Genomic DNA, 15,856 nt, shown 5'->3' with positions numbered 1-15,856 from the left:
CTCACAATCTTTAATTTCTCCTGCTATTAAAAAAAAAAACACAACAAACAAACAAACAAAAAACCCTGACTGTCTTTTCATATATTGAAACTTTCCTAAGGATCTGGAGACCACATCTAAATAGAATTTTAGCAATGAATTTTGGAATACTGAAAAAAATAAAATAAAATGTAAAAAAATAAAAAATAAAAATAGAGTTTTAAGTAACTCAACTCAGCATTCCAGAGAAAGAGTACTAAATATTACTGGGCATGCTTAAATATTGAGGATACTGATAGAACTCTCTCTCTCTCTTTTTTTTTTTTTAGATTTTATTTATTTATTTGACACAGAGAGAGATCACAAGTAGGCAGAGAGAGAGAGGAGGAAGCAGGCTCCCCGCTGAGCAGAGAGCCCGATGCGGGGTTCGATCCCAGGACCCTGAGATCATGACCTGAGCTGAAGGCAGAGGCTTAACCCACTGAGCCACCCCGGCACCCCAATAGATACTGATAGAACTCTTAAATCAAAATGCTCTTACAGAATTTTTCTTGAAGGTGAAATAACTCATGTTTGGCCACTCTTGTTAGATCGTTGTGTTCGGTATCCTCAAACCTGCCCTTGGTGGCTGACCTCACTGTCTTGGGTTTGTGTGTGTGTCTCGTGGGCAGAATTTATCATCGAATATGAAGATGCAATGCACGAGGCAGGGCTGTGGCACCACCAAACCGAGGTCTCTGGAATGCAGACCACAGCCCAGCTGAAGCTGTCGCCTTACGTGAACTACTCCTTCCGAGTGATGGCCGTGAACAGCCTCGGGAGGAGCCTGCCCAGTGAGGCATCGGAACAGTATCTGACTAAAGCCGCAGGTAATGCGGGGCTTCTGTGACAGGAAATGAAATAGAGACGTCTTCCACTGTTGCGAGAAAAGACCGAAACTTACACACATGTGGCTGCTTAACTTCCAGAACCTGATACAAATCCCACGGCTGTGGAAGGACTAGGATCCGAGCCTGATAATTTGGTGATCACCTGGAAGGTGAGCTCAGCATGAAGCCTTCATGTTTCCTCAGTGTATCTTAGATTGGGGGCGGGGCGGAGCTGTTTTTAAACACTGTGTGCATAAACACTGGGCTTCTGGGTGGCTCAGTCAGTGAAGCATCTGACTCTTGATTTCGGCCCCCCGTCATGGTTTCAAGTATGTGATATCAAGCCCTGCATCGGGGGCTGCTTGAGATTCTCCCTCTCCCTCTGTCCCTCCCCCCCCGCATGCTCTCTCTCTCTCTCTCTCTCTGTCTCTCTCGAAACAAACAAACAATGTCTGTATTAAAATCCCATTTCAGGGGTGCCTGGGTGGCTCAGTTGGTTAAGCAACTGCCTTCGGCTCAGGTCATGATCCTAGAGTCCTAGGATCCAGTCCCACATCAGGCTCCCTGCTCAGCAGAGGGTCTGCTTCTCCCTCTGACCTCTCCCCTCGCCCCTCTCATGCTCTCTCCTCTCAGTCTATCTCTCAAATAAATAAATACAATCTTTAAATAAATAAATAAAATAAAATCCCATTTCATCCATTTTGGGGAAAAATATACATTACGTATCTTTCTTTAAGAGACGTTATTGAGTAGCAGTTAAAAGCTTGATGCTTGGAGCACAAATGAATGGGTGCAAATCCCAGCTTTGCCACTTACTGTGTGACTTTTAAGTCAGTTGCTTAACATCACCATTATGTATCTGTGTGATGGGACTAGTCATAGAACCAATCTCACACAATTAAAGGAATTAATACATATAAAGCCCCTAGAACAGTGCCTAGCACATAAATTAACAAATGCTAGCTGGTATTATCATAATTTTAAAGAACCTTCTAGAAGACATGTACCAAGTTATTCCAAGTAGTCAACTTCTTTTGCTGCTTCTGCTTCTGCTTCTCTCTCTCTCTCTTTCTCTTTTTCTGGTTTATCCGTATTTTCTGGATTTGGAAAAGTAACATATATTCTCTTTTGCAATTTTAAAACTTATTTTAAGAAACCTATGCATGCGCATTTATATGCATACATACTTGTACACGTTTAGATACATACAGATGTGTAAAACAGGATAGACTGACAAGCCAACGTTTTTTAAGATTTTATTTTTAAGTGATCTCTACTAGACCCACTGTGGGGCTTGAACCTACAACACAGAGATCAAAAGTAGCAAAGTAGCACGCTCCTTCAAAGGAGCCAGCCAGGTGCCGGACAAGCCAACAACAACAACTTCTTCTTCTCCTTCTCCTTCTCCTTCTCCTTCTCCTTCTTCTTCTTCTTCTTCTTCTTTTTTAAATAAAGAAGCAGGGTCACCTGGGTGGCTTAGTGGGTTAAAGCCTCTGCCTTTGGCTCAGGTCGTGATCCCAGGATCCTGGGATCAAGCCCCACATCAGCTCTCTGCTCAGCGGGGACCCTGCTTCCCTTCCTCTCTCTCTGCCTGCCTCTCTGCCTACTTGTGATCTCTGTCTGTCAAATAAATAAATAAAATCTTTAAAAAAAAAAAAAAAAAAAAGAAGGAAAGAAAAGAAAGAAAGAAGCAGTTCACAAGTTTCTGGCTCTGAGCAAAATAGACAATGATGTACTGTCACACAAACAGAAATGTATAAAGGAAACTATGTAACTGAAATGCTTTAAGTCACCCACCCTTGACTGTGGAGCCCGAGTTTGAGAGGCTTATGTGGTATTTACAGCTTCAAGATAGAAATTAACAACCTTTGAAATGTTGATCCCAAACAAGCTTTGAATCTCATCACTAATGGGAAAATAAATAAATAAATAAATAAAAGGTCCCTGGAGGACATTAATAGCTGGCATTTTAGCATTTCAGTGCTCACTTTCCTGAAGTCTGGGCACTGAATTTGGTGTTCCAGGAAAAGGTTGCTCAGTCTATCTGTTTTATAAGCTCTGATTATTTGGCTTCTCTTCTAGCCCTTGAATGGTTTCGAATCTAATGGGCCAGGCCTTCAGTACAAAGTGAGCTGGCGCCAGAAAGATGGAGACGATGAGTGGACGTCTGTGGTGGTAGCAAACGTATCCAAATACATTGTCTCGGGCACACCAACCTTCGTTCCGTACCTGATAAAGGTGCAGGCTCTGAATGACGTGGGCTTTGCTCCGGAGCCAGCCGTGGTCATGGGGCATTCTGGAGAAGACCGTAAGTGTCTGATCTTGTTTCACTGATACTTGCATTGATACAAGTGAAACAGACTTACCAAGATGCAAGCCAAGGCCATTTCTAGAGGGTGCTTAGGTTGGGAGGGACACAGGCAGCCGTTATTTTGCTCAATGTTCCAGCATGCAGACAGCCTGCTATGTAAAAAATAATAATAATAATAAGTTCAGAATGCCAAGTGTTGATACTTTTGAAAAAGATACATAATTCTCACCAAGTCAGATGAGCAGATACCAAAAAAATCTACTCTCGATCCTTGGTAGTCCATAGAATAAAGCTGGGTCATACTTCAAGCCAAACTTGTTAGTGGCATTTTTGCATGAAATTCAAAATAACGTTGATACTTCTGCCCTCTTTCCTGTTTTTCCCTAGTCCCAATGGTGGCTCCCGGAAATGTGCGTGTCAACGTGGTGAACAGTACCTTAGCTGAGGTGCACTGGGACCCCGTACCTCTGAAAAGTATCCGAGGACACCTGCAAGGCTATCGGGCAAGTGAAGGGAGCTTTTCTGCAATCTTTCTGTAGGAACAAGCCCTCAGCAAATGCTGGATGCACTTCTCTTAGTCATAGGCCTTGAGAATTCATCTGGCTTATTACCTCGGACCAGCCAGTTCTCAAGAACCCCAGCCAGAGCAGAGGCAAAAACCTCACTGCATCCAAGTGGGGGCAAAAAAAGAACCTGTTTTCTCCCTTTTTCCCACAGGTGACCTAAAATTCTTCCAACTAAACAATAACGGAGGCACAAAATGGGGAAAACTAGTCTTTAAGAAATGAAAATACAACCAAATGCTCGTAGCTTTAAAGCAATACTGACCACGTGTGTTAAACACACAAAAATATTCAGAAAATAATATGCATTTTAAAAAAATCATACAGATTATACATCAAACTCATATAGTCCCAAAAGGGTCATTCTTATGACCATCACTAATCTTTGTTCTTGGGAAACCCAGAAAGACTAATGTGTAGAGATTTGGGCCCAGAGCTGGTTTTGCACCCATGAAGAAAGTCACAGCTTGATTCATTAACAATGACCCCTAGAGATCACTTTAGGCACTGCATCGTAGTCCGGGTTGGGGTTTTTTTTTTATCCTAACATTGCTGGATTGTTGACTTCTCTTTAAAATTCTAAGAAGAATTTAAGAGGACTTATTAAGCAGCAGTTCTGGATTTTTAACCAATGTTAATCAACCCTTCGCTTACCCATTTTTCCAAAACTTGTGCCTGCCATTTAATAACCCCCCCAAAATAATAATAATAATAAAATAAAATAAAAATGTATTTTTGACAAAGTGATGCCATTTGGCTTAGTGAGAAAGCCCTAGACTTGGAGTGGAGGATCCACCGAGGCTTTGGAGTCCAGTGGCTGGGGGCAAGGCATTCGGCGGTCCCGGGGTTCATCTGTGCTAAAGGCATAATAATAATAAAATCTTCACCATGGCTTTTAGGATTAAATTAAATGATCTATTGCACGTGACACTGTATTAGCTCTGGAGAAGTATGTAAATACTGGCCAGTAATTTTGTTTTTAGAATATTTGATACAAGTAAAACGCTTCAATCCTTCCATCATCTTCCCTTCCCTTATGTTCTAGAGAGATCTGTGGGGGGGTCATCCCGTTCCGTTTATTTCCCTCACACTCCTCCAACCCAGTGGTCTACAGTCTAGCTACCTCACGTGTTCTCAGTTCCATTTCCTTCAGTAGGTTTGGGTTTCTACCATCTCACCTCATAATCAGAATCTCTCGGTTTTGCCAGGAATCTTCTTCTAACATGCACCAAGGACCTTTCCTAGGACACAGCATAAGCCTTGAATTTCGTGAGCGGGAAGAATCTCATTTGCTCCCTTATCCATGCTGACATTTGCCCCCGCTCTTTCAGATTTACTACTGGAAGGCACAGAGTTCGTCTAAGAGAAACAGACGCCATCTTGAGAAAAAGATCCTCACTTTCCAGGGAAGCAAGACTCACGGCATGCTGCCTGGCCTGGAGCCCTTCAGCCACTACACACTGAACGTCCGTGTGGTCAACGGGAAAGGGGAGGGCCCGGCCAGCCCCGACAGAGTCTTTAATACTCCAGAAGGAGGTAGGGGGCGGACGTGACTCAGATCTTAGGACATTCGGCGCCTCCTGAGAGACTTTGCCTGACAGAAGGGGCCCCACAAAGGTGTAGTTCAGCTCATATGTGTGGCCCGAGGGTACGTGGGAGGCTGCCCCGAGCTCCCCTTTCCTGACTAAAGTTTTTCTACACACTTAGTCAGACGGCCCCAAACCTTGCTACTTCGATGTTTATTTGGGTCATTAACTTTCTGACCTGAAGGGAGTTCTGCAACTTCTCTAAGCCTCGTGTTCCTTCATCTGAAAAGCATGAGCACTGATGTGCTAACCTAAGAAAAACACTGGGAAGACAAATAATCCTGTCAGTTGTAGTTGACTTCTTTCCCGGTGCACCTTCATCATTGCTGCTGAAGTTGAGCCAAGGTAGAAGGTTGGAAGTCTTGACAAAATGGGTTGCAAAGAGAAGGAAAAGCTTTGCAAGAAGGGGCCATTGGAAGGGGAGAGGGAGGGAGGATCAAATATTCATCGATGCAGGGTTGGGCACGAGGAGTTTGGGCACAGGGACACGGGAGCCTAGCAGGTGAGGGAGAGAAGGACAGCGGAGTAAGAAAGGCAAGGATTCACCCGTTTGAATTTGCTTCAAGCTCATAATTTAAAGTGAGCCAGATAACTTCTGTGGATTCCTTAGGTCTTTTTGATACAAGTAGTTCAACAGCAAAATGGGTCCTGGCTCCTTTGAAGGGCTCGCGATGTTGGCACCTGACCAACATTCTCTGAGGGTCATCCTGCGTCCCAGCTCCTGTCCTATGACAATTGCTTGTCCCCGGGCCATTGCTCCTTCAGAGGTTAAGACCTCTTCCTCTCGAGGCTTTCTTAGTGAGACCTCACACGGCTCCTTGAGATGGTTCAAGGAAGGTGTCATGGTAGAGATGACCGGTGAGTTAAAGGATAAAGAAGACAGGATGTAGTGTGCCCACCAGTCACAATGGTACAAAGCAGCATGGCTCCTTCAGGGAACTGGAAGTTGTGCAGCCAGGAACGGTGAGGAAAGAGAGGAAGGTCAGCAAAGGAGGACCCATACCATGGATGGACTTACATGCTATGGACATTAACCTGTAAGCCGGAGGCTCTTCACATCAAGACTGTAGTCTCCTGGCGGGGGGGGGGGGGGGCGGGCAATGGGTTTAAGGAGTTCCACAAACCCCCAAGTTTATATACAATATGTGTTTTTTTCTCTGGAGAGGGTTTTTGGCTATCGCCAGATTCTGAGATGAGGGGCTTGGGGAAGCGGAGAACTATGTGCCAGGACTCTTCTAGGCCCAGGCAAAGGCCACCGAGGGCCCGAAGTGGGGAAGTGGTAGAGGGAAAGTCGGGAATGGATGTGGTTGAGACATACGAGGTAGAACTGACAGGATGTAGTGTCCCGGGAGATGGAGGAAATGAGGCAGAGGTGGAAGTTCGGGTTGACTCCTGGGTTTCTGGCGAAAGTGATGGGAGAGATAAGGGGTGCCATTAAGGGACCTTGGAAATAGGGTGGATGCACAGAGGAGTGTGAGGGAGAGACGCCTCATCCATCACCCTCATGAGGAAGTGAATAAAAGAAGACCGTGCGCGTGTCCTCTGGTCATCTGCCAGCCTTTGCCATAGAGAACCTGACACCCTGCGGGTCGTCCTCAGAGCCGGGGGGTGGGGGGCATGGGGAGCAGTCTGCCAGCGCCCGGCTTTTGTCCACCGCCGCGAGACTCTGGGCGTCTGTCAGCTCTCCGGATGAGAACCACTCTGCACCTGGGCAGGCTGGCTCATGCCCAGAGCCCAGCAGGCAGGGTGTTCTGGCTGTTTGGGGACACCTGGTTTGTCGGAGCAAACAGTTCTTAATAGCCCAGAACACAGCTGTGTCTACTCCAAGGTCTGGTTAGAATAGATTCATTTAGTCACCAGTTGGCTTTTATTAAGACACCATTCACAAAACAAGTACCATCTCCTTTAAAAATACCGGTTTGGATCCATCTAGAGGCAAAGTCTTTATGTATTTTGGAGGATGACTTGGATGAGTCTGAATGGAAATGATGAGGAAAAGGAGGAAGAGAATAGCTGGGTGGGTTCTCGCCGTGGCTTTCTGGGAGTGCAGTGTTGGCTGCATCGGGAGCGAGAGTGAGTTACAGAAAACCTCGGTGACTGAGGCGGACGTGTTACAGCGTGTCCCCTGAATACACTTTGAAACATCCAAAAACCCTTTTGTTGACTCTGCGTTCTCACTCTAAGTCCCCAGTGCTCCGTCCTCTTTGAAGATTGTTAACCCGACGCTAGACTCCCTCACTCTGGAATGGGACCCCCCGAGCCGCCCGAATGGCATTTTGACTGAATACACCTTAAAATATCAGCCAAGTAAGTTATTGGGAGAAGGAAAGGGAGGAATATGGCTTCACAAGGAAAAAAACTTAGCTGTTTTCTTAAAAGACAAACTGGTTATTTCTTTAGCATTGTAGAATATACGCATAGACCTTCCCATGATGGTTCTAGAAGGAACTTCACATCAGATTTTCTAAAGACATATATGCTATAGAAAATCAAGCAGCTGTAGAATCCTACAGACCTTTGAGCGTGGGGTGGATGCTATTGTTAGATTAGGTAGGCGTTAGTTATCTGTAACTGGAAAATGGTAAAAAGAAAGAAAGGAGGGAGGGAAGGAAGAAAGGAAAGGAAGGGGTTCCTTTGGCACGAGGCCTCTGAGGACAAGTTTGGGATTATCAGTACCTGACACCACCGGCCAAAACACAGAGAAAAGAGATGCTATTGGAATTCAGCCGTAAAATTCCCCTCGCTTATCAACGGGTGGGGAATCTATTTCCCCCTGTTTGCGATCGTGTCGGAGTTGTAAACGGCTAATGACAGTTACAGTAGGCAAGGAGGGAAGAGGATTATACAGGGAATGTAATCCAAGTTCAACATTTTTGCTTGACGCATTCATTTATAATAGTATTCCTATAGAAGGGGCACCTGGTGGCTCAGTGGGTTAACGCCTCTGCCTTTGGTTCGGGTCATGATCTCAGGGTCCTGGGATCAAGTCCCTCACCGGACTCTCTGCTCAGCGGGGAGAGAGCTTTTTTCCTCTGCTTCCTCCTCTCTTTCTCTCTCTCTCTGCCTGCCTCTCTGCCTACTTGTGATCTCCGTCAAATAAATTTTTTAAAAAATAGTATTCCTATAGCAATTAATGAGGGATGCACTTCTCTTTTACTTCTTGTTGCCAGTTAACAGCACCCACGAGTTGGGACCGCTGGTGGATCTGAAAATTCCTGCCAACAAGACGCGGTGGACTTTAAAAAATTTAAATTTCAGCACGCGGTATAAGTTTTATTTCTATGCACAAACAGCGGCAGGATCAGGAAGTCAAATAACAGAGGAGGCAGTGACAAACGTGGATGAAGGTAAGATGGGTATGTATAAAATTCACGTAACTCTAAGTGTTACGAGACCCGAGTCCTCCCCCCGAATTTATGCCTTCTCTTTCCTTCTTCCCACGGAGAATCCATCTTCCCCAACTGATGCAAACACTTGTTTGTAAACTCCCATCCTGACATCGATAGAGTCAAGCACATGCACACATCCACGCACATCCTTATGCAAATAAATAGATGTCCTTCTGGTTCTGGTCTCAGGTCACCAGAAGATAGTATGCTAGGCCACACACTGGCTGAGGGTTTCTAGCGAGGAATACGAAACTGTTACAAAATAGTGCATTTACTTTGTGTTTGGGCGCAGGACTTTGTATTTTGGTATGCCGTCTGGTACCAGGAAAGCAAAATAGTCTCATCAGAGTACCAAGAAAAGGAATGAATACTTCCTTTCCAACTTGAAAAAAATTATTTTGAAAAGAATTTCGGTTCAGTGAAAATGTCCAAACATTTTATAGAAGATTTTCTGATTTTGCATGTCACCAAATCGTAGAATTACTTGAGGGTTATGTGTTTGATTTTCTTCCTTAGCATGAGGAATTGACATTTCTACCCACAAATGGGTTTGAATAGGTTTGACATATCCAAAGCCTTGTTTCATAAAAGGAAAATATGAATAATGCACCTTAAGGCATGTGTGGATTTGGTTGCTGTGTAAGGTTGGGGACACCAGCGTATCTTGGTCCCCGTACCTGACCCTTCATTCTTCTTGCATGCTTTGGCATTTTAATAAGTGTTTTTATATCGCTTTACATGCTCATGGGTGTGTTACATCTAACTATATAGTGTCCTATTTCTGTTTCCCTTCATTAAAGCTGGTATTCCTCCACCTGATGTAGGTGCAGGCAAAGGTAAAATCATTCATCTGCATGACTTTATACATGTGTGAAATTTGCAATGTTAAACATGGCGAAGTGCAGCATGGGTTAAAAAAAAAAAAAAGATACAAAATGAGCTTTCAAACACCAAACAGAAGGGAAAATCTTCATAGATCTTGGCTCAAAAATTCATGTCTAGTCGTTTCCACAAAGAGAAAGCCACACACTGAATTCTGCTAACCCTTCTTCACAAGACCCAGCCCCGGTGCAGACCCTCATCTTCACTTTTAATGACGGGATTGGGGCTGGATCAGACAGGACCCAAACTGCGGAGTGTCACAGATCCTCTCTCTGGCCACACCACATGCTCAGGGTTCAGAAATATGCGTCCTGCGCTGCCAACGGCCTGTAAGAACTAGGATCAGCCAAACTCTCCATTCTCGTCTGATTGAGCCCTGCTCCATGTACACACAGTGTACTCTTTGCTGACGTGACACCACACTGTCCGTTTGGTGTTTCGGCTTAGTGATGCCCCCTAACTGTCCTGGGATCCACAGTCTCCCCCCGCCAACCAGGATCCCTGCCAGCAAGCCTTGCTGTCAACCTACATGTTCTACCCAGTTGTGTGAATCCATCCTGTCTTCACCATGAGGGCACGTGTCTCTTTCCTTGGGGCATAGTGTTGTAGTACGTTTGTTCTCCTTTGTTTTTCTCAGCTTGTCGGGTGAGGAAGGTGTGTCGGGAGAGCAGTGCTTGAATCCCCTGGGATAGGTCTTCCCCCCGAGGCAGTCCCGAAGATCTCTCTCCATCTTTGGCCCTTGGCTATTGGTTGATCTGTTAGCTTTTTCAAGAGCTGTGAGACTCAGACACAGGGCACCGTCTCCCTGTGGAGTGCCTCTGGTGAGGGGTGGTCTTGGACTTTGACAGACAGGGTACAAACAGGCATGAAGAAGAAAACCAAGAGAAAGAAGTGCCTTGTGTGAAATTCCTCAGATATTGTGTGGGGAGGTCTAATTCAGATTTTTATTTATTTATTACTTTTTTTTAAGAAATCTGCTTATATTTATAGCTTTGGTAAATGATAAGCTGTAGGTCAGCTAGATTTTGAAGAATGATAGCCACGTTCAGTAATCTTAATAGTGGGATCTGTGTACGTTTAACTTGAGAGAACGAGGCTGTGGAAATTCCCAATTTCCACAGTGTTGTAGAAAGATCGATGCCTCCCCTTTCCATGTGTGTGCCTTGCCTGGCTTAATTAGATCTCAATTAAAGTCCTTGCTTGTGTTACAATAATTCCCTGCTCTGTTCCCCTGGTAACCTTTCACTGAAGCATTCCACAGAAAGCCTGGTCTCCTTCCCCAAGCCGTGGACGTGCCCCCGGGCTCCGCCCGGAGTCAGTAGCCCCCATTAATTGTGCTGTAAGAGGGCGGTCTGTGAGGGAGCCTGCGTTTCCCACTGACTTGCCGCCTTAGAAGATGGCATGCATTCACTGGGGAAAAAAAAAAAAAATTACCCACTGATGTTAATGAATTAAAACCAATTAAGAGAAATCCTTATTAAAATAGTTTAGGTTGTACCATTTAATGTTACTAAATTGGATTGCAAGTTACTTATGAGGATAGAGATAAGCAAAAATGGACTGTCAGAAGGTTCACGAAGCCCCTGATGCTGAATTCGGGCATCTCAGATAAGAAGAGAAATAGGGGTTAAGTGATTTTTAAAAACCTAACCCTAACCTTATTTTCTACATTGCTTCTTTTAACAGTGCACTAGTCATTGAACATCGTTTGTATAAAGTGAGGGCAAATGCTTGAAGACTTTTTAACTGCTCAAGAAATAATTTGTCTTCCTGGGTTTTCTTTCCTTAAAAGTATCTCTTCTTTGGAGCACAGAATTATTTCTATTCTCTTTCTTTTTCTTCTCCTTACGGTTTATAGATACTCCCTGAGAGAGGAGAAAAAGGAAAGTTCTCTATGATTCTGCTAAATTTTTCTATTTTTATGATTTTTCACTTTTTCTTTATAAGAGGATGAAAGAACCCGAGATGGCTCGCTGAGAAAAACCAGGTGTAATATCCTCAGCTCTGGGGATATCGGCCCCTCGTGGCTTCAGTTATCTCTGATCGGAGAAGGAAAGAGATGCATCCGAGTGTACATTTTTTTTAATTTTTCTTACAGATTTTAAGAGATGTTAATGAAACCCAAACTTACAAATATGGAATTGTAAAAGGAGCATTTAAACCACTAAGTAGAATCCAGAACAATCCAGTGGCTATCCTGGGCCATACTCACCCCCTCCCTTGCCATGCCTCAGTTGGGCATGGACACACTCCTGAGATCCTTAGGAATCACTTATCTGGATCCGTGTCCTCGTTCAGGTAAAGCCTTCAGTGTCTGTGTAGGAATCGTAGTTGTTTAGGGGCATCTGTGCAATTTTTGTGTCCCTTTAAATAATTTCAGGGTCTGGGATTCTAGAGCATCAACCTGTGAAGGCACCTGTAGAAATGATCTGGAAACACATAGCCAATGGATTTGCATTCTGGGCCAGTGTTGCTGATGGATGGACACTGCTTTACCCAAGCCTTTACTTGGGACCAACCATCAGAACACTCTTGGGAGGTGACCAGTTGGGGTACAGGAATGGGGAGAGACTAACAGGTCAAGGACAGAGCAGAGCTGGGCACCGAGGGGCTGGTGAAGAACCGTCTCCGTGTGTAATTACCACACCAGAGTTGTCCCACCACTACCGATGCAGTCAAGAAACAAGGAGCAGCTGAAGAAGATGTAAACAAAAATCAAGTTTGAAGTTTGGCCAGAACAACAGCAACAAAATGACTATAACAAATTCCATCAGTTCAACAGCTAAGGTCTATCTACCCCATAAAATGCACCAGCCTTTTTAAGGCACTGTGTACCAGGACAGTAAGACAGACCTTGTCTTTGATATGCTTAAAATGGGACCGCTGAGACCAACACATTAAAAATAAATAGTAAAATAAAGAGTAAAAATAGGGGCACCTGGATGGCTCCGTTGGTGGAGCAACCAAGTCTTGGTTTTGGCTTAAGTTCTGATCTCATGGGTTGTGGGATCGAGACCCATGTCAGGCTGGCTGATCTTGCTCTGCCCCTCCTCCCACTCACCCTCTCTTGCTCTCTCTCAAATACATAAATAAAAGGAAGAGTAAAAATAGAAGCTAAACTAGTAATTTGAACAATATTTTATCTAAGCATAGAGGAGTGAACTGTTTGTTTTGCCCAAAAGGATCACGAAAAATTTCACGAAAATAGTAATATTGAACTGGCCCTTGATAGATAAATTTGGACAGATGAGTCAGGGGACTGAGGTGCCTAAATTCTCGGTAGGAGGCATAAGCAAAGGCATGGGCTTTGAAAATCCACTGGATGTTTCAATTTTACCCAGAGATGTGACCAAAGAGGAAGGTGAAGCCAGATGTGAATGATCATTAAGGACCACGAATGTCTTGCTACGGAAAGAGTGTTTCCCTGTGGGCAGAAGCGAGCCATCCATGTTTCAAACATGGAGAGATAGGATCACATACTTAGTTCAGGAAGCTAAAATGCAGGTAGCTACACGGACGGGATCTACAAAGAAAGACTTAGGGTAAGGAGAGAGATGAGAGGCAGCTTTTGCAGAAAGCCCCAATGAGAAACGACATTCAGAGTCCCTTGGCTGGCACGTCCAGAAAGTGGATGAGTGGAGGGTAAAACAAGGAACACTGGAATTCTCTGTGATAAAAGTACGATCTCTTCTCTGGCTGGCTTTAGGAATAAGCTAAATGCTCTTCCGTTGGAAGTGTCTCCCTGTGCTTCTGCCTTGACATCTCCCATCAATACACCAAGACATATTCCTCAGCTCTATGATTCCAGAATTTCTTAAAAGAAAATGTATGTTTTGCCTGGGATCTTTACCACTGATGTTTTACGTATGTGTTTGTATTTACTGTCTCTTTTGACTGATCATATTCCTCTCATTATGTACTCCTTTAAGAGGAAAACCTCAGGTGATAAAATCAAATAGGTCCACAGAAAAGGACCTTACATAATTCCATAATCAGCTTCGCTCTCTGCTTTTTCCCACCCTTCGCACAGGGGGGTACCTGTACACATAGGATGGTGAATTATATCTCAGAGGTCAAGTGCATTATTTCATTTCTTTAATAGAACTCACTCAACTTTTTTTTTTTTTTAAGAATTTATTTGAGAGAGCAAGTGAGCATGAGCAGGGGGAGCAGCAGAGGGAGAGGGAGAAGCAGACTCCCTGCTGAGCAGAGAGCCCGATGTGGGGCTCGATCCAAGAATCATGACCTGAGCCGAAGGCAGATGCCTAACTGAGCCACCCAGGTTCCCAGAACTTACTCAACCTATGACAGGGTTACATCCCCATAAACCCATATTAGTCAAAAATACTCGAGTAGTAAATGCATTCAGTACATCTAACTTACCGAAACTGGCTTAGCCCAGCCTACCTTACAGCCTACCTCAGAACACTTACATTAGCCTACAGTTGGACAAAATCATCTAACACAAAGCCTATTTGATAAGGAAATGTTAATTTTCCCATGTAATTCATTGAATACTGCACTGAAAGTGCAAACAGAATGTTGTGTGGGTACGGGCTGGTTGTGAGCGTACAGGTTGTTCGTTCTCGGGATCACATGGCTGAGGGGAGCGGTGGCTGGCTCCCCACCCAGCATCGTGAGAGTCTCATCCCACAAATCCACTAGACCCAGAAGAGATCAGATTTCACAGTGTGGTTTCTACTGAACACTTCCTGCTTTCACGCCATTGTAAAGTCAAAAAATCCAAAGTCGAATGATTGTTAAGTCGGTGACCATCTGTACCTCTCTTTCTGATCCTAAGAAATTCTATTTCATTAAGTTAATTCCAGGAGAGACCTTTAGCTTCCAAATTCTATAACATAATTGGGAATTTAATCTTAGAGTAAGTCAGCCCTTGGAAACCTGATTTACTATCTGAGGACATTTTCTCTGGGATAATACACTGATCTTGTTTTTGTGACTACCCAAGTTAACATATCCGTAAATAGGTCATTTTTAGTTGAGACCATTGTGAGACGGTTGAGAGAATGGTCAGCCCCAGAGAGCCAAGTAATGTCCTTTATTGGCTATAGGTGTCACCTTTACTCAGTAGTAGGCATAGGGTGTCACATCATGTCCCTAATTTGGTGCTTAAAGAAGCCATTTAGGTTGTACTACAATTTTCCAGAATGTGACATTGTAATAACCACTTAGGTAAGATCATCTTACTCTCGGGGGTGGGTCACACTTCTTTGATTTCTTCTTTTCAAGTTTCTGATAAGCATATTTGACAGGTCTTTTTGCAGCTTCTCTTCCGGTGTGTTCTAACCATCCAACAATCTCAAAAGCAGGTGTTCCTCCCCACGGGCAGGCTCTTAGAGAAGTCTGTGACTCACAACAGGTCAGAAGCCACTGGTCCAAGTAGCATAACACAAAGTCTTTAAAGACCCACCCTGGGCTGATCAGTAGAACTAAGAAACAGCTGCCTAGTATTGGGGTTGACCTTGCAGGGAGATTCTGCTACCTCTGCCCCCTGCATTGCTCAGCCACTCCCCTCCCTGCCCCACATCGGCAAGTGAGGGCTCAGGATTCCTGTGACTGTATCTAATGGACAACAGTTTACATCATTTGGGACCCACAGCACAGAACTCATCGATCTGGATATTGTACATCATTATTCCTGATTATTCATTCACATCCTATTGCTGCTTTTATAAATAACCCTTTCTGGCACAGAAGTGAAATATGAGTGAGCCCTAAATTTTGGCAATAAATCTAATTCAGTTTTATTTGCACAGTCTCAGAGGACTTCCTCTTAGTTTATATTCTTGTGTTGGACCCTCCAGATCGATTGCTTGTTTGTTTTATTCCTCTGTCATGTGTTTATCTTAAGCCGTAAATCCCGGGATCGGGAAACTTATTGCCACAGCAGCAGAGACCAGGGCCCGTGTCAGCTGGGAGTCGGAGGGGCCAGAGCCCGTGAACTTTTATCTTGAATACGATGTGGCTGACAGTAAGAAGCAATTTCATTGCCTGGTTGTTAATTTGGGGGCTGCATTTTAAAAGAGTAAGAATATTTTTAAGGCTTTACTGTGGGTCATTCTGAAAAATAACTTGATCCAATTAAATGAATCCTGTTTATCTAAAAAAATTCTAGTGAACTGAACCATCAAACTATATGTTTTATACATCACTGTAAAACATAACACTCTTTTGTTCCTGTTATTCAAAACAAGGGCATACTATGTTCTGTTGCATAGGTTATTTTCATGTCTTGGTACTTAAAACTGCTCTATAC

The 15,856-nt window shown here is 44.0% G+C and overlaps 1 protein-coding gene across 29 annotated transcripts in view; it reads left to right on the top strand.

The window, feature by feature from the left end:
* Positions 1–15,856, top strand: part of NRCAM (neuronal cell adhesion molecule) — a 268,299-nt gene that overhangs the window by 234,364 nt on the left and 18,079 nt on the right. For 9 of the 29 annotated variants that reach the window (XM_032304574.1, XM_032304586.1, XM_032304579.1 and 6 more), the window contains 8 exons: positions 651–848; positions 948–1,018; positions 2,931–3,156; positions 3,547–3,662; positions 5,054–5,258; positions 7,493–7,615; positions 8,479–8,664; positions 9,498–9,533. In XM_032304574.1, coding sequence (XP_032160465.1) covers positions 651–848; positions 948–1,018; positions 2,931–3,156; positions 3,547–3,662; positions 5,054–5,258; positions 7,493–7,615; positions 8,479–8,664; positions 9,498–9,533 — 1,161 coding nt within the window. The remainder of the gene's footprint in view (positions 1–650; positions 849–947; positions 1,019–2,930; positions 3,157–3,546; positions 3,663–5,053; positions 5,259–7,492; positions 7,616–8,478; positions 8,665–9,497; positions 9,534–15,856) is intronic. The other 20 variants (XM_032304599.1, XM_032304596.1, XM_032304589.1 and 17 more) reach the window with 3 other exon arrangements.

Source organism: Mustela erminea, chromosome 11, assembly GCF_009829155.1.
Source record: "Mustela erminea isolate mMusErm1 chromosome 11, mMusErm1.Pri, whole genome shotgun sequence".
NCBI classification, from domain to species: domain Eukaryota; kingdom Metazoa; phylum Chordata; class Mammalia; order Carnivora; family Mustelidae; genus Mustela; species Mustela erminea.
Note: the sequence above shows the minus strand (reverse complement) of the source record. Positions and strands in the feature narration are given on the sequence as shown.